The 19532-nt window shown below is 45.7% G+C and overlaps 1 protein-coding gene across 3 annotated transcripts in view; it reads left to right on the plus strand.

The window, feature by feature from the left end:
* IQCA1 (IQ motif containing with AAA domain 1) overlaps nucleotides 1-19532 on the plus strand; it is a 197176-nt gene that overhangs the window by 161387 nt on the left and 16257 nt on the right. For 2 of the 3 annotated variants that reach the window (XM_030864755.2, XM_060301668.1), the window contains exon 19: nucleotides 6053-7186. The exons of the other annotated variant lie outside the window; for it this stretch is intronic. In XM_030864755.2, coding sequence (XP_030720615.2) covers nucleotides 6053-6181 — 129 coding nt within the window. In that variant the 3' untranslated portion in view covers nucleotides 6182-7186. Of the gene's footprint in view, nucleotides 1-6052; nucleotides 7187-19532 lie in introns of those variants that run through there. 3 annotated transcript variants of the gene reach the window in all.

A 19532-nucleotide genomic window follows, 5' to 3' on the forward strand; every position in this document is an offset into this window, starting at 1 on the left:
GTCTTGATTACTGTAGCTTTGTAGTATAGTCTGAAGTCAGGGAGCCTGATTCCTCCAGCTCCGTTTTTCGTTCTCAAGATTGCTTTGGCTATTCGGGGTCTTTTGTGTTTCCATACAAATTGTGAAATTTTTTGTTCTAGTTCTGTGAAAACTGCCATTGGTAGTTTGATAGGGATTGCACTGAATCTGTAGATTGCTTTGGGTAGTAGAGTCATTTTCACAATGTTGATTCTTCCAATCCAAGAACATGTTATATCTCTCCATGTGTTTGTATCAGCTTTAATTTCTTTCATCGTGTCTTATAGTTTTCTGCATACAGGTCTTTTGTCTCCTTAGATTTATTTATTCTAGGTAGATTTATTCCTAGGTATTTTATTCTTTATCTTGCAGGGGTAAATGGGAGTGTTTTCTTAATTTCTCTTTCAGATTTTTCATCATTAGTGTATATGAATGCAAGAGATTTCTGTGGATTAATTTTATATCCTGCTACTATAACAAATTCATTGATTAGCTCTAGTAGTTTTCTGGTAGCATCTTTAGGATTCTCTATGTATAGTATCATGTCATCTGCAAACAGTGACAGCTTTACTTCTTCTTTTCTGATTTGGATTCCTTTTATTTATTTTTCTTCTCTGATTGCTGTGGCTAAAACCTTCCAAAACTATGTTGAATAAGAGAGGTGAGAGTGGACAACCTTGTCTTGTTCCTGATCTTCGAGGAAATGGTTTCAATTTTTCACGATTGAGAATGATGTTGGCTGTGGATTTGTCATATATGGCCTTTATTATGTTGAGGTAGGTTCCCTCTATGCCTACTTTCTGGAGGGTTTTTATTATAAATGGGTGTTGAATTTTGTCAAAAGCTTTTTCTGCGTCTATTGAGATGATCATATGGTTTTTCTCCTTCAGTCTCTTAGTATAGTTTATCACATTGATTGACTTGCATATATTGAAGAATTCTTGCATTTCTGGGATAAACCCCATTTGATCACGGTGTGTGATCCTTTTAATGTGCTGTTGGATTCTGTTTGCTAGTATTTTGTTGAGGATTTTTGCATCTATGTTCATCAGTGATATTGGCCTGTAGTTTTCTTTCTTTGTGACATCTTTGTCTGGTTTTCGTGTCAGGGAGATGGTGGCCTCATAGAATGAGTTTGGGAGTGTTCCTCTCCCTGCTATATTTTGGAAGAGTTTGAGAAGGATACGTGTTAGCTGTTCTCTAAGTGTTTGATAGAATTCGCCTGTGAAGCCATCTGGTCCTGGGCTTTGATTTGTTGGAAGATTTTTAATCACAGTCTCAATTTCAGTGCTTATGATTGGTCTGTTTATATTTTTTATTTCTTTCTGGTTCAGTCTTGGAAGGTTGTGCTTTTCTAAGAATTTGTCCATTTCTTCCAGGTTGTCCATTTTATTGGCATATAGTTGCTTGTAGTAATCTCTCATGATCCTTTGTATTTCTGCACTGTCAGTTGTTGCTTCTCCTTTTTCATTTCTAATTCTACTAATTTGAGTCTTCTCCCTTTTTTTCTTGATGAGTCTGGCTAATGGTTTATCAATTTTGTTTACCTTCTCAAAGAACCAGCTTTTAGCTTTATTGATCTTTGCTATTGTTTCCTTCATTTCTTTTTCATTTATTTCTGATCTGATCTTTATGATTTCTTTCCTTTTGCTAACTGTGTGGGTTTTTTGTTCTTCTTTCTCTAATTACTTTAGGGGTAACGTTCGGATATTTATTTAAGATGTTTTCTGTTTCTTGAGGTAGGATTGTATTGCTATAAACTTCCCTCTTAGAACTGCTTTTGCTGCATCCCATAGGTTTTGGGTCATCGTGTTTTCATTGTCATTTGTTTCTAGGTATTTTTTGATTTCCTCTTTGATTTCTTCAGTGATCTCTTGCTTATTTAGTAGTGTATTGTTTAGCCTCCATGTGTTTGTATTTTTTACAGATTTTTTCCTGTAATTGATGTCTAGCCTCATAGCATTGTGGTCAGAAAAGATACTTGATACGATTTCAATTTTCTTAAATTTACCAAGGCTTGATTTGTGACCCAAGATATGATCTGTCCTGGAGAATGTTCCATGAGCACTTGAGAAGAAAGTGTATCCTGTTGTTTTTGGATGGAATGTCCTATAAATATCAATTAAGTCCATCTTGTTTAATGTATCATTTAAAGCTTGTGTTTCCTTACTTATTTTCATTTTGGATGATCTTTCAATTGGTCAAAATGGGGTGTTAAAGTCCCCTACTATGATTGTGTTACTGTTGATTTCTTCTTTTATGTCCCCTTTTATAAAAGGGGAAATAACTGTCTACCTAAAATTTGTATCCAGCTAAACTAACATCCAAGAGATTGGAAAAAATAAAGATACTTTAAGACACACAAAGATTGAGATAGTGTCCTACTCACTTAGCATTTGCCTTATGTATTGAGGTGCTCCTATGTTGGGTGCATAAATATTTACAATTGTTATATCTTCTTCTTGATAGATCCCTTGACCATTATGTAGTGTCCTTCTTTGTCTCTTGTAATAGTCTTTATTTGAAAGTCTATTTTGTCTGATATGAGAATTGTCACTCCAACTTTCTTTTGATTTCCATTTGCATGGAGTATCATTTTCCATCCCCTCACTTTCAGTCTGTATGTGTCCCTAGGTCTGAAGTGGGTCTCTTGTAGACAGCATATGTATGGGTCTTGTTTTTGTATCCATTCAGCCAGTCTATGTCTTTTGGTTGGAGCATTTAATCCATTTACATTTAAGGTAGTTATCTATATGTATATTCCTATTACCATTTTCTTAATTGTTTTGGGTTTGTTATTGTAGGTCTTCTTCTCTTGTGTTTCCTGCCAAGAGAAGTTCCTTTAGCATTTGTTGTACAGCTGAATTTGGTGGTGCTGAATTCTCTTAGCTTTTGCTTGTCTGTAAAGGTTTTTATTTCTCCATCGAATCTGAATGAGATCCTTGCTGGGTAGAGTAATCTTGGTTGTAGGACTTTCCCCTTCATCACTTTAAATATGTCCTGCCACTCCCTTCTGGCTTGCAGAGTTTCTGCTGACCCCACATCCATTTCTGCTTCCTGTCATATCTCCAGGACTTGGCACAGTGCCTGGTCCCACCTAGATGTTCAGTTAACTTGTTTAGCGGTAAATGGATTGAGCAGATGGATAGAAGGAATGAAACTGTCACTCTGCTGAGTAATGTGATTCCATGGCTGTAGTTGCTGGTAATCAGGTCTATCATTTTCACCCTGAGAAATTTCACCCAGCTGCGCTTCTGACAACATGTCAGACTAGGGTCTTGCAGATTCTCCAAACACATGTACCTGCACAATGGACATGATGGAGAAGATATTGAATGATAATGATGTAATAGTTTTAATAGTGTTAGCTAATACTTATGACTACTTATGTGCCAGGCACCCTATTAACTCAGTTAGACCACACCATTTACCCTATTTTGCAGATGGGGAAACTGAGTTATAATGAGGTGTAGTAGGCAGAATATTGGCTCCCCAAAGAGGTCTACATCTGGGTCCCTGGCACCTGGGCCTATGTTAGGTTACATGGCAAAGGGGAATTAAGGTTTCAGATGGAATAAGTTTGCTAATCAGCTGACCTTAAGACAGATTACCCTGAATTATCCTTATGAGTCCAGTGTAATCATAAAAGTTAGAAGAGGGCACAAGAAGAGAAACCAGAGAAATGGCAGTGTGAGGAATCATTGAGACTCCAGGTAGCACAACACTGCTAGCTCGAAGCTAGAGATGGGGCCACAAGCCAGGATAGCCGGTGGCCTCTGGAAACTACAAAAGACAAGGGGACAGATTCTCCCCTGGAACTCCAGAAAGGAACACAGCCTGCAGACACCTTGATTTTAGCCCCATGAGACCCATTTTGGACTTCTGATCTACAGAACTATGAGATAATGTGTTTTTTTAAGCCATGTGGTAATTTGCTGCAGCAGCCAAAACAAAACAAACAAACAAACAAAAACCACAAGAGGCAAAATGACTTGTTCCAGGTCACACAGCTTAAAAGGAGTAGAGCTAAAATTCAAATCTCACTCCAAAGCCAATTTTATTGACCATATTCCATACTGTGCCTCAGTAAATTAGGAGTCCATCACCTTAAGTACTTGGCCACCTCACCTTACGTTGAAAGGTGAGTCAATGCTCAAAGAAGAATGAGAAAATCCCCAAGTGCCAGAAACAAAGATAAATCTCAAACACAGGGACAAACAGATGCCTGGCAGGTAGCATAGAGAGAAATAAATGATAGAAAGCAAAGATTAGGAGTTGTAGCAGATAAAATGACAAATCTGCTGCTTCTATGACTGGATCTTTGATATCCCAATATCACCAAGGAGCATTAGCTTCTATACACCCTATAAGTCCTGGTTCTAGATGTGGGTTTAGAGAACCACGTGGAAGCAAGTGCAGTACTGCTAGGGAGGGAGGTATAATGAGAGAGAGAGAGAGACCAAAGCAAATCTGAAAATCAAAATTCCAAAACATTTTAGGAAATCTGGTGTTACATACAATCTTCAAACAAAAATGATTAAAAGACAATAGTTTAAACAAAAACATTTAGATTAATATGATTAAGATGTTCAAGAAAATAAATGAAGGCATAACTTCCGTTAGAGATACACACAAAGTTTTGAAACAAAGACAGGCAGAAATGGAATAAAAACAGATAATTATGAAAAAAATCACAAAAAGAAAGCTTTGAAATGAAAAATAAGGTAACTAACATAAAAAGCCAAAAAATAAAAGAGGTGTGAACTCTTTTCACAACTCTTTCACAGCTCCCCCCAGAAGGCAACATAGAAAAATAAAAACATAAAACCTATAAACTGCAAGTAAGAACCTTTGAAGACACTGACACCCAACTAATGGCAGTTCTAGCAGAAGAGAAGAAATGTCAGAGCAACAATTATTTGAAGAAATGCTTGCTGAGAATTTTCCTTAATTAAAGACGTGACTTCTTAGGTTAAAAACAAACTCCACATGACCAGCAGAACACATGAAACAAATCTACACCTACATGCATTATTGTGAACCTAAGAACAAGGCAACAAGCCAGTCTTAAGACACCAGATTACCTGCAAAGAAGCAACTGGGAGATCAGACATCTCCTTGGCAAAAATAGACACCAGAAGAAAGTGAGAGTATATCTGCAAAGTGCTGAGGAAAAATAACTGTCTACCTAAAATTTGTATCCAGCTAAACTAACATCCAAGAGATCAGAAAAAATAAATGTACTTTAAGACACACAAAGACTGAGATAGTGTCCTACTCACACACTTCAGACTGCAGTTTGGAAATATCAAATAAAATTGAAGATGCTCATGACCTACAACCAGGAGTTCTATTTCTGTGTATATGCCCCAGGGAAGTTTTCTCATTTGTGTATAAGGAGATATAAAAGCTGTGAATTTCAACATGGTTCATAATAACAAAATATTGGAAATGACCTATATGTCCGTTAATGGGAGAATTGATAAGTAAGTTGTAGCATAGTCATTTAATGAAATAATATAACCACAGAGCTTGTAAACCAAAGTGTTTCTCAGATTTCAAATAAATGTGGAAGTTGAGAAAAATGTCATCACAGGGCCAGCTGCAATCATTAAGTGCTTTGGGGTATTTTGGCTCCAGTATTTCTGCCATGTTTTTAACAGTATCCCTCAGTCCAGCTGCTGGTGGCCTTGTCTGAACCATAGGGAGCCATTCACGTTACCAAGAAAACCCACACCTTCAGGATAGAGCAAGCTTCCCAGGAAGTCAGGTGACTTAGTTGGGAAGGGTCGTTGGTTAGATCTGGCCAGTGATCCTCCTTAACCGTTAACTCCTTGAGATAGAAGTTTCAAATTGTGTAGAAACACAGGTGGGTAAACCCACGTAGAAAGAATTTGTATTGAGCATACATTAAATGCCCAGCGTTTAACGGCTGCTTGCCCCTTTCCGTTCAGTGAGCTTTTCTTTATTTTTAAGGGCATACTAGTGAATTCACGTCATTTTGATATTTTCCTGAACGTCTGTTCGATTTCAGGACTGGTACGCCAAGACCCCTATGAGTAAAAAGCGAGCCTTGGCATTAACAGGAGATAACAAAGAAAACGAAAAGGACAAAGGAAAAGAGAAGGAGAAGAAAGGGATAAAGGAGAAAAAGAAAAAATAATGCCTCTCTGAGGAGCCAGAGATGGAGGTGGGCCCGACTCTCCAGGGGGGAGACTGACCATTGCCTGTGTGAAGTCCCACACTGATGCCCGACGTCCACCAGCCCTGCCCTCGCTCAGTTAGATCTTCGTAGGCTGACCACCAAGTTAGTTGTGCATAACAAGTGTTTCTAGAGCTTGTAATTATTTCTTAATCTATATTAAAGTTTGTATATAAGCAAAACTCACTCTTCACACACTCCACAATCTATCCCAGTTGGACACTTCATCTCGTCGGTACTAGTTGCTAAATTTAAATTTTGATACTTAGAAAATACCCTAATATGACAACTAGTAAATTCAGTCAGTCATTGGTGCTACTAGCTTTTTATTAATAATCTTGCACATATCTTAATAAATTAATTATTTGCTCTATTCATGTATTCTATATAAGGGAATAGAAACTTTTTCTTGGACTGACTCAGTAATTTGGTTGCTGGAGCTAAAAAAGATCTTTTAAATTAACGCTTTCAATCTTCTGACTTTGAAGATGGGGAAACTAAGGCCCAGGGCCACACAGCTAATATTTGGAACATTGGGACTATGTCATTGCCTCTTAGTTCCCGGGTTCCTGCTCTTGGGAAACACTGGAACAGCGGCAGGCCAATGGCTAGATGAAAACTACGACCCCAAATGGGGTAAAAATAGGAGAAGAGAAACTCTAAATAAAGAAGTAAGAAATTCTAAGAAAGAAAAAGATTAAAGAATAGAAAGGTGAGGGTCAAAAGATAAATTTCAATTTTGTAAGAATCTGAAAGGTTACTTGGCGGCATATTGTAAGTAACCCGCTTCTAAATTGTGGTGAGAACACAATCAAAGGAAGGAGACAAATTGAGGTGCGATAAATTCACTGGAATTTAATTCAAATTAACTACTGCGCAGTTTTTGGTTACACCACAGAAAGTTCTACAATCTCCTAGTCCATAGACCAAGCTAGATCTCTAGGCTTTCCTGGGATTTTCAGCGGGTTAGACCTTTTTTTTTTTTTTTTTTTTTTTGCGGTACGTAGGCCTCTCACTGTTGTGGCCTCTCCCGTTGCAGAGCACAGGCTCCGGACGCGCAGGCTCCGGACGCGCAGGCTCAGCGGCCATGGCTCACGGGCCCAGCCACTCCGCGGCATGTGGGATCTTCCCGGACCAGGGCACAAACCCGTGTCCCCTGCATCGGCAGGCGGACTCTCAACCACTGTGCCACCAGGGAAGCCCAGCGGGTTAGATCTTTAATGCCCAAAACTACCAGTGGTTCCCAGCTGTCTTCTGGCCACCAGCACATACCCCTCAGCCTGTGTCTGTACAGGACATAAACACAAATTAGGACAGAAAGAGACAGCCCCAGGCTCCCGAGTTCTGCATGTGCTCTGTACAGACTGGAAAGCCATCCCTCAGAGTCTGTCTTCTTGAACAAACTCCACCTTCCCGGTGCCCCGCCGTAGATTTGCCTTCTCATACCAAAGGAACCCCAATTTCTGCAGACGGTCTGCCTGCCCTCCCCTTACCCACCCCAGATTGTGTCTGGCCAAGGCTCAAAGTGGCCTGAGGGGTGGGCGGACTCCCCATCCTAAGCTCAGAGAGCAGTGAAATGTTCGTCTCTCCAGGGTGGCCCACGGAGACCCTTTCTTTCACATGTCATGGGAGCAGACTCTTGGTTTTGACCCAAGATGAGAGCTCCAGGGCTCTAGGGTTTGGTGTTCATTGCAAAATAATAGGATCTGGATTGTAAAGCAATGAAAATCATGACTGTAAAGGAACAAGCGTTATGAAAATGTTAATGGTGGACAAGACCTTTTAACTTGGTCTGACTGTGATAAACAAGCACACTTTTCAGAACTCATACAAACCTGCGTAGGTAGAGCTTACTCAACAATCACTAATTAATTTATAAAAAATGAGACAGACCCACAAACATAGAAAACAAACGTATGGTTACCAAAGGGGGAGGTGGGAGGATGTTAGGAGTTTGGGATTAACAGATACACACTACTGTAGCTGTAGCACAGGGAACTGACTGTATTCAGTATCTTGTAATAACCCGTAATGGAAAAGAATATGAAAAAGAATATATATATATCTCTGAATCACTTCACTGTTCACCTGAAACTAACACAACATTGTAAATCAAGTATACGTCAATAGAAAATTTAAAAATTTAAATGGCCACATGTGGCTAGAGTGCCTAGCATATTGAACAGTGCAGCTTTGGAGTAATTTTGAGTCTTAAAAATTGGCAAAGATCGTCTAAATATCGTCCCTATGGGCTCACTCTCTCATAGCACATTCACACTGAGACGTGATCTCCACTGGCCCCTCTGTTTTCTCCCAAACTGTGACTCCCTGCCCTTTCCAGTGCTAGGTTTTCACTCTGTTCCACGTGGCTCCCATCAGCCAGCCCCACCTGGTTACCAAGAACCACTATGTCCTCCCACCCCAGCCGGCTTTGCCCAGCTCACAGGTGCCCTCAACTCTGCACAGAGTGGGCCCCCTTGTAGGTCACTGCAGACTGCACAAGAGCCTGACAAGCTATAGCCCAGCGCTTGGCGGTATTTGTACCATGGCGTCCTGCTCTGTGTGTGTGCCAGGGGATGGGTAGATTCCTGCACGTGTACTCACAAAAATATATTTCACTTTTTTTATACAAGTGGTAACATAGCATATATATTGTTCCACCCCCTTGCTCTTTTCACTTAATTATATACCTTGGGTATTGGTTCATATCAGCACACACAGATTGGCCTCATTTTATATTAGCTACGTAATACCCACTTGGTGGATATAGCATAATTCATCTGACCAGTCCACTCTTGGTCAGACATTTAGATTGTGTCCACCCTTTGCTATCCCATCAGTGCTACAATGAATACCTTTATACATTCTTCTGTGTGGACGTGTACAGGAGAAAGATCTGTAGGATAAATTCCTAAAAAAGAAGTTATGGCAACGGAATGCTATGCAGTCATTAAAAAGGATGAAATAATGCCATTTACAGCAACATGGACTACTAACTACAGATTATCATACTAAGTGAAGTAAGTCAGAAAGACAAATATCACATGTTATCACTTACATGTGGAATCTAAAATATGACACAAATGAACTTATCTATGAAACAGAAACAGACCCACAGACATAGAGAACAGACTTGTGGTTGCCAAGGGGGAGGGGGGGAGAGGTATGGGGTGGGAGGCTGGGGTTAGCAGATGCAAACTATTATATATAGGATGGATAGACAACAAGGTCCTATTGTATAGCACAGGGAACTATACTCAATATCCTGTGATAAATCACTTTGCTGTACAGCAAAAATTAACACAACATTGTAAATCAACTATACTTCAATAAAAATAGAGGAAGTTATTGGGTCAGATTGGCCATGCACTTTTATTTTTTAGTTTTTTTAAGATTTTAATGCTGTTGGGACAAGTTCCTTTACTTATTTTTTTTAATATTTATTTATTTGGTTGTGCTGGGTCTTAGTTGTGGCAGCCGGGCTCCTCAGTTGCTGCTCATGGGCTCCTGAGTTGTGGCATGTGAACTCTTAGTTGTGGCATGCATGTGTGATCTAGTTCCCTGACCAGGGATGGAACCTGAGCCCCCTGCATTGGGAGCACGGAGTCTTATCCACTGCGCCACCAGGGAAGTCCCTAGCTGTGCATTTTTAATTTGGGTCACCCTTGCCAGGACACCAGGCGCTCACCCACCCGTCCTGCAGGAGGATGCTCATGACGTCATCATCCACTGGGCAGCTCATCAGACTACGAGCCTGTCATCAATCCATGTCTAAAATCCAAGGTCCCCCTGGGAAAGCGATGCAGCCATGTGCTACAACTCCCATTCTTATCTGACGCAGAGACAGGAGACGTGACAGCCCTGATGGGAAGAAAGCAAATAAGAGAGTGTGTGGGGTGGAAGGGCAGAGGGACTGGGGGAAAGAAAGGGAAACAGACCCTTCCTGGGAGTTCTGCTGGGGCCTGAGCTGTTCCAGGGTCATTATGTGACAATTAGCTCCTCTGGAGTGTGTTCTGAAATGAAGGGGACAGTAATTAATGTCATTAACCCTCATTAAGGAGCATCTATGGAATGCAATCTGATTAAAGTGGAATTAAAGCTCTCGGTGGCTCTGCCCTCTGCCTGCCCTGAGGAACCAGCAGGTTCCAGGTCCAGAACCACGGCATTCCTTCGAAGATGTTCTTGAGACCATCCGGGCTTAAACAAACACCTCCATCCAGAACTAGCAAGTTTAAGACCCCTAACGCTGAGGAAGCTACTTTTTTTTTTTTTTTTTGCGGTACGTGGGCCTCTCACTGTTGTGGCCTCTCCCGTTGCAGAGCACAGGCTCCGGACGCGCAGGCTCAGCGGCCATGGCTCACGGGCCCAGCCGCTCCGCGGCACGTGGGATCTTCCCGGACCGGGGCACGAACCCGCGTCCCCTGCATCGGCAGGCGGACTCTCAGCCACTGCGCCACCAGGGAAGCCCTGAGGAAGCTACTTTTGAGGCTCTTCCTAACCCTCCATTCATGTGTGATATGAAGACAGTGGTCGGTGTCACAGGGCTGTTTCAAAGAGCGACATGATTTTCAGCCACTAAAGACATTGTGGGACCCAAACAACTGAGAGAAGTGGCTTCTGATGTCCTCGCAGGTCTGAAGATTTTAATTTAAGAGAGGCATGGATGATGCTAACGAAAGCAGAGGAACCACGAAAGACCAGTGGGCTTGAAACCAAGCTGGCAGCTACCTCAACAGTGAGGTTTGGAAAATCAAAGGGAGCTTGACCCAAAATACGTGTCTCCAAGCACCTGTGATCCCCACCAGTAGACTCACTCATTCGCCAATGCATGGTCCCCTTAACCACCCCGGGTCACTAGAAGTCACGGCTGCAGCATCGCAGCGGTGTGGGGTTCACTCTCCAAGTCTTTTATTGAGCGCCTTCTACGTGCCAGACACCGAGATGCCCAGGGGAGCTGCTTTGCAGTCTAGTGGGGGAAGGGACATCCATGAAACGGCTGTGCAATGAATGTGTGTGTCCAGATCTGCACAAGGGGTGTAAGTACTGGGCACCCGACCTTGTCTAAGGGATCCGGCTTACGGCCGCCTGGCCTCATCCCTGCAGGAACGTTTTCCGGATGGAGAAGCTGAGACTCCATGAGTACCTGGCAGGTCTGATTCCTTTCCTCCTCAAACCGTCCACACTTAGTGCCCATATAACTACCTAAGACGGTGTATTTCGGGCCCCCAGCACATGGGATGTACTCAGTACGGGTTTATTGCCTCATACACATTCTGCAGTGCACTTTTCATATGGGGCTTTGGGAGGCAAGCGGGAGCCCAGGAGTCGGCCTCCAGGAGTTTTGGCCTCTACCCCCGACTCCCCTACCCCACGCACTGGACTGTAGTGCGATGACTCTCTCTTCACTCCAGCTCACCCAGTTCCTCCACGTGGCAGACAGACACAGTACCTTGCTCTTCCATTTGGCCTAGGGATTAAGCATCTTAGCAATTTGGTCTCTGCAGTCAATTCTAGTGGTTTAGAGCAAAGGCCTTGCCTGGCCCAAGCCCAGGCAGGCAGTTGGTCTCCACCCTGCGGGGCTGCTGGGAATAGTGGCCCCAGCTATGACCCGTGCACCCAGCACAGCGGCCGACACCAAGTGAGGTCTCCGTGAGCACCGCTCGCTGTTCCATGACCACAGATCTTGCGCTACAGGGGAGATGACAACACAGCGCTGCGATGAAGGTGGGGTGGGGGAGGGGAGGAGGGACACGCCTGCATCCCCAGGGCCAGGGTGCACAGTCCTGTGGGAAGCCCGGAGGCTCTCTGCCGGGTCCCCCCTCACCCTCCATCCCCAACCATTTCACTTGGCTCTGTTTCCCTTGTTGAGGGCCAGTTTGGGGGTCTGGTAGACCTCCGTCACCCCTCTGGGATACCCCTGCTCCCTCTCTAGAGCCCTTGGGTGGCCTCACTCCGACCCGTCCTCAGGCCTCTCCCCACCTGTCTGGAGGGAGGTCAGCCAGTGTCTGGGAGGAGGGCCGTGGCTTCTTGGAAAGCACCGTAGGCTGAGCTGGGCTGGGTCCAAATACACAAATGAGCTGGGTGACCTCGGGCCAGCCCAGCCACACATACACACACACACACCACATATTCACACTGCACACAGAAACACACATGCCCCACACACACACATGCCCACACACATAAACACACCAAGAGACATATAAACACACATGCACAGATATGCACATAAACAGCCCACACTTATAAACACATACACACGCACGTGTTCACATGCATACACGCATGTACACAATGCTATACACGCGTGTTAACATGCATTCACATGCGTACATGCATGTACATGTGTGCTATATGCACATCCCCCTCCCGCAGCCCCCATTTCCTCAGCAGGGCTGATGGCAGATGCCCGTGACCCTCGCATCCCTGAGCCTCAGGCCTCCCCCCAGGGGAGGAGTGGGCACTGGGGAGCAGCAAATTGGGGAGATGTCCCCACTGGTGCTACTGGGCTCGGAGCTCTGTGTTTACCGTCTACACTGAGCGAGTGTTTCGTGAAAACATCCGCTTCCTGCTCCTCGAGGGAGGGAGTCGCGGAGACCCCAACTGCGGCAGGAAAGGCTGACGTGGACGCCCACGGCTCCCGGCTGCACGTGGAGCAGGTAGGGCAGGAGGGTGGCCCAGGAGAGCCTGCAAGTGCATCCACGGCAAACCGAAAGCAGACTCCCTACTCCCCAGGTGGGGTCAGAGAGATCAGCAGTCCTCCCAGCGTCACAAAGCGCTGCTCGCCGACACCACCAGACCACACACTCAACTCGGAGGAGGGAAGCTGAACGCAGGGTGATGTGGGGCCCATCCTGGGGGCCCCCAGGGAGCCATGTTTGTTTCCTCGTCTATAAAAGACCTGGGGTGAACCCCATAAGGATCCTTCTAGCTCTGAGTTCCTATTGCCCGTAGGACAGAAGCATTCCAGAGATGAGGGATCTGTAAGCTTAATCCACGACAGTCATCAGGGTCATTTGTGATAAGAGGACCGTGACCAGGTTCACCCCGCCTCCTAAACAATTGGGATCCAGACACATTCTTGAGAAAGCACCCCAAATATCACAGGGCAGAGTCCTCTACCTGCAGCTGAATGTTCAACACCACACAGCAAATGGAGCAAAGCGCCGAGGGTTTTATCCCGAGAGAAGCAGACCCCGTGCTGATGAAGAAAGTAAACAGCTAGAGGTCAGAGCCGGCGTGCTCTCGCTCCGCACGTGATCCTCCGAGCATCCTGGCTTATTTTATGTCCCAGAGCGACAGCTTTAGGGCTGGGGCCCTATCTGGTCAGAGGTGGCCCTCATCTTGGAGAGCAGGGGCAACTTTCATCCTTGACCGTTGGCGTCTGACGATGTCTTACTCAGGCTGCGTCAGCACCGCTCAGGTGGCCCCGTGGGGAGCTCGGCTGCTTCTGCATCCTCCAGACACCAGCCGAGCATCCTGCTGGCCCCGCTTCGGGGTCAACTCCATCTCCAACAGTAGTGCCCACCCTGCCCCTCTGTCCTCCTGCCTTGTTTCATGTTGTGTTGACCACGATTTATTTACCACCACCCGACATGGTAGACATCCGTCTGTTTTCCATCCTCCCCCAAGCTGCACTAGTACATACAGTCCACCAGAGGAGCAAAGTGAGAGGCTGGATGAATCCAGGGAGAAGTCCTCCCTCACCTTCAAGTGGACTCGGAACGGCCGAGAAGCTTCTATTGTGCGAAGCCCCTGAGAGCTTATCGGGGTGGAGGAGAGCAGAGAGGACCAGTGGAAAGGTTTTAGGGGCCAGGCCTGCAACAGTGTACACATCAGGTCTATTTCCTTGGTCACTATGCAATCACACGGCCACGCTCAAGAGCAGGAGAGGGGGAGAAATATAGGAAAGCTGTATGCCCAGCCTCTACCACAAATGGAAACATGATAAATTACCTCCAGTTTTTAAATTGTGGACTCAAGTGTATGAATTCAAGGACGTTTGCTACTTCCAAGCAAAAACACTAAAGATAAATGAGTATTCCCTTCTGGACAATCCCATTAATTGCTCTCTGACTACCTGAAATTTCATTTAGAGGGTCGTTCTTTTGAAAGAAAACTTTCCAATAGTCTTTTATCAAAATGTGAATATCCATAAGAGGGAATGTGCATTTGTGTTTTTATTGAGTTATGACACAAGTAGGACAAAGGCACAGTCCAGGATATGAAGGAGAGGTGTTGTCAACCCCTTAGAAGCCCACTTGCATAGATGTACGTTGACAGATGAATGGATAAAGATGTGGTATTATATACAATGCAATATTACTCAGTTACAAAAAGAAGGAAATAGGGCTTCCCTGGTGGCGCAGTGGTTAAGAATCCGCCTGCCAGTGCAGGAGACACGGGTTCGAGCCCCAGTCCAGGAAGATCCCACGTGCCGCGGAGCAACTAAGCCCGTGCCCCACAACTACTGAGCCTGTGCCCTAGAGCCTTCAAGCCACAGCTACTGAAGCCCGCGCACTTAAAGCCCGTGCTCTGCAACAACAGAAGCCACTGCAATGAGAAGCCCGTGCACAGCAACGAAGACCCAACGCAGCCATAAATAAATAAATAAATTTTTTTTAAAAAAGAAGGAAATAATGCCATTTGCAGCAACATGGATGGACCTAGAGATTGTCATACTAAGTGAAGTAAGCCAGACAGAGAAAGACAAATATCATATGATACCGCTTACATGTGGAATCGTAAAAAAAAAAAAAAAAAGACAGATGAACTTCTTTACAAAACAGAAAGAGTCTCAGACATAGGAAACAAACGTATGGTCACCAAAGGGGAAAGGGGTGGAGAGGGATAAATTAGGAGTTTGGGATTAACATATACACACAACTGTATATAAAATAGATAAACAGCAAGGACCTGCTGTATAGCACAGGGAATTCTACTCGATGTTTTGTAATAACCTATAAGGGAAAAGAATCTGAAAAAGAATATATATAAAAATAACTCAATTATATATATATATATGTATATAAATGACTGAATCACTGTACTGTACACCTGAAACTAACATGACACTGCAGATCAACTACGCTTCAATAAAAAATAAATCAATAAATATTTTAAACAAAGAAGCCCACTTGTAGCGCTTCTGCACTGGGTGTGGTGCACACGGGCCACGTCCAATGCCATCCACCCAGTGAGATGTGGTGCTTTCCCCACCAGCCAGGCTCCCATGTTTATGGGACTCAGCAGTGGGGAGGTCTCACTGGGTGGTACCCTAGCTGGGCTGGGCCTGAACAGAAGCTGATGCCACCCAGAAACCTCAGTCTCCCCGTGGCACACGCAGGGCTGCCATGCTCGGAGCCCAGACTTACACCCAGTCCTGGGGGCTCCCACAGCTCACTGAACACAGCACGTTACCCCCCGTGACCATCGTGCTTGACTCAAACAGCCAGAGCAGGGATGACATCCTCCCTCCTGAAAGATCATTTTACTCCAAGCGGAAACTCTGATTCTGCCTCAGCAAATTTCCCAATTTGCGAGAATTCTACAACTGACAGATGAGCTGATGGGGAACGTTACCTTTATATAAAACAGTGAGCCACAGACTTCAAAGGGTTCTCGAAGGTAAATTTAATTACATCCTCCCCAACAAGACATCCAAAATACCCTCGCTTAGCTTTTGTGCGTGTACTTATACCAAGCACAATGCCCACGTCCTGTGACATTAGTATTTCTCTTAACATCATTGAAAATAGGAGTCCTTTGGAACTGGTTGGAGCAAATTATAATGCCCCTAGCCAGGGCCTTTTGTTACACAGCTCTTCAAAGGGGGTGCCTGCCTGGCCCTCTGAAAGCTGTCGGACCACTGGAGTTCGTTTGAGAACCCTCTACCCCAAGTTGGTCTTGCAAATTATTTCTGCCCTATGCAGAGAGTCTTTTTACTTTCCTCATGGCATCAAGTGACTTTGAATCTTGCATAATACGTACTCACACATACACGAGGAAGGGATTATTGTGTTGCCAGGATTAAATCACGCTTATGATAATGAGCTGATAAGATCTGGAGTGACAGAGGTTTTGTGTTTGTCCCTGGAGCACGGTGGTGCTGTGTCCAGTGAGGGAAGAGCTGCAGGGCTGTCTAGGCTCAGTCCGCACCTACAGACTGGCCTGCGCCATCCTTCAAATGCTCCAGATCTGGATTGGGGCTACATTTGACCTTGGTGAAACCCATTCCTGCCTTCTCTCCTGGTCCTGGGAAGGGGAAGAATGATAGGTCAGCTAACACCAAGATGACAACCTGACCACACCAGATTCTACTGATGCTCGTAAGCTTGGTTTCCAAGGCTGGGCACCAAGGGGCTCTCCAGCCCAGATCCTCAGCTCTGTGAGGAAGGTGAGCCCAGCCTCTCTCCCACCAATATGGAATCAAACTGGGACAGTCACCCATGCATGGATGGCAGCAGGGAGCTCACTGCCCCTGCAGAGACTGGCATCGCTTCTCCAGTGGCCAAGGACATCCAATGCTCTCTGTGCAAAGCCAGCACAGACTAGCCAGTCAGTTGACTCAAGGCCTTTGTCCTTGACGAGAATGGAAACTTCTCCTGTTCCTCAAGGAGCACGTTGAGAGTTTGATGAAGAGCTGGACCCGTCAGGCACTTGCCCAGGGTTCCAGTTGAAAGGGACACCAGAACAACCCTGGGACCACAGTGCCCTCAAGTGGATATTCACAAGCACCGCTCTTGGTCAGTTCCAGGTTGGGAGCGTGCTCTGTGACATCGGGAATCTTATTCTAAATGTAAAGATGGCGATAAGTCATTTTATGAATAAGTACCTTTGTTTACTCATAGAATATAAGCTATTCTACCATCTCCAGTAAGTAAATGTACAAATATTTAAAGAATGCCCATTTTTTGTCTGCTTGGGGGGTCTCCACACCTCCGCTTGTCCCTGACATCTCACCCATTCTGCATATGCTCACAGGCAATGTCCATCACAGGGTTGTCCCTTCCTTGGGACCATGGAACATTTGGGGGATGGACAAGTACATGTCGAAAAGGGAAGAAAGAGTGACCATGCGTGAGAAGAGACACTTAGTGAACAGGCAATTCCTTTAGTCCTATTCTGTACAAGGCACAGGCATCTATCAACCTCGTGATGCAGGTGGTTCTCAAGTGTGAGCTGACTGAGCACTGCATGGACTTGGACTCGAGGTGGATCCTGGCCACCGGGGGAAACTTGGAGCACAGAGTTGCTGTGGCCTCAGCTGACTGTGCCTGGTCCTGTGGTCCCAGCCAAGCCCTCGCCTGTCTGATAGGAAACAGTACAAGTAAGATTCTGGAGTCCTCCTTGTGTGTTTCACCTGGTCATCAGTCACTAACTTCTACTGGATCCTTATCACTGGCTAGGATCTGCCGGGGAAGCCCATGACTTTGCCTTAAAAGATGGATCCTGAAGGGCTTCCCCGGTGGCGCAGTGGTTGAGAGTCCACCTGCCGATGCAGGGGATACGGGTTCGTGCCCCAGTCCGGGAGGATCCCACATGCCGCGGAGCGGCTGGGCCCATGAGCCATGGCTGCTGAGCCTGCGCATCCGGAGCCTGTGCTCCGCAACAGGAGAGGCCACAACAGTGAGAGGCCGGCGTACCACAAAAAAAAAAAAAAAAAAGATGTATCCTGAAGACTGCTGCCGGCCGTCCACCCTGAAGCTGAATAGCATATTCTTAATCTCAGCAGTATTAGCATCAGCTGACCACAGCTGACCATCTGGGCCATAACAGTCATGCCACAACAAATGTCATCTCACACAGAGCTTTGCTCAGTGCCTCATCTATTTCTGCTTGATAGATTCTCAAAAGTGGCCCAGCTCGGTCAAAGTTTCATCTACACAAAAAGCAGAAAGTAGAGGGGAGTGAAAATCATAGACTACAGGGCCATGGCCTCCTGCCAGCCCTCCAGGGGTGAGGTCCCAGCCGGGCTCATGGAAACCCCCAGCAGAGGATGCCTGTCAACCATTTCTGTCATCATAGAAACTGGCCAAAGGCAGATGTGAGTAAGGTTGGGAGAGCCAGCCCTCATCGGACACATTCCCAGAATCATTTGCATCTGTAGATGCCTTCAGAGGGGCCCCAGCGCTGCCATGGTTCCACCCTCTCTGGGGTCACTTGCCAACGGGAAAGCAAGCAGGCCATGACACCTGTGCTGCCGTGTGTTGAAAAGATCCAGCGCCTCCTGCCACACCAGACACAAAAGGAAAGAGAAAGGGGCAAGGAAGCCACTGTCAGGAAAGTGTTGAAATAAACTCCAAATACCTTGAGAGCAGAGCAGGAAAAGTGCCTCAGTCAGATTCCCATTTCTGCACTCACTGGCAGATAGACATCTCTGGAAAGCGGCTCCCTAGAAGATTGCTGCCGGGAGCTGGGCGTGTGTGCACACCTTAACCCTGCTTGTGATGGTCGCAGAGGACAGCACTGCTGTCCCTGCTACGTGGGATTGCTGGCAAACATCTGAATTTGCATCAAAATGAGGCAATGGGTGGGGGACATGGGAAATGGGGAGCTGCTAATCAATGGATGTAAATTTCAGTGAAGCAACATGGATAAGCTCTAGAGATGTGGTGCACAGCACTGTAACTATAGTCAACAAGGCTATATTGTGTGCTTTAAAAAGGTAGATCTCATGTTAAGTGTTCTTTCAAAAATGAAACAAATTTTTTTCAAAAATGAAGTGACGGGGAGAGGAGCTTCAGACTACGAGGGATAGAAAGTCACCGTCTTGACACTGCACTTACAAATATGCTCTAAGGGCTTCCCTGGTGGCGCAGTGGTTGAGAGTCCACCTGCCGATGCAGGGGACCCGGGTTCGTGCCCCGGTCCGGGAGGATCCCACATGCCACGGAGTGGCTGGGCCCGTGAGCCATGGCCGCTGGGCCTGCACGTCCGGAGCCTGTGCTCCGCAATGGGAGAGGCCATAGCAGTGAGAGGCCCGCGTACCGCAAAAAAAATATATATATATATGCTCTAAAAGAGCATTTTAGCAAGAGTCCCTCAAAAAGAAATGGAGCGTGCTGTACAGGGCAGCTGGCTCGAGGGTCAGAGACCTGCATTAACCAGCCTCTACCTGTGCCCCCTCCTACCTCCTGGGAGGTGCTCTACCCTCCCACGTGCTCTTATGACTGGTGACCTCAGGATGCAGAGGAGATGCTTGAGACGGGAGCTCTATAGGGGCTACGCCCACACTAGACACAGGAGAAACAAATCTTTAGCACAGAGAATCCAGGAATGGATGAATCCATCTAAATGTCGCCCCTAGAGT

Source organism: Globicephala melas, chromosome 7 (genome assembly GCF_963455315.2).
Source record: "Globicephala melas chromosome 7, mGloMel1.2, whole genome shotgun sequence".
Classification (NCBI taxonomy): domain Eukaryota; kingdom Metazoa; phylum Chordata; class Mammalia; order Artiodactyla; family Delphinidae; genus Globicephala; species Globicephala melas.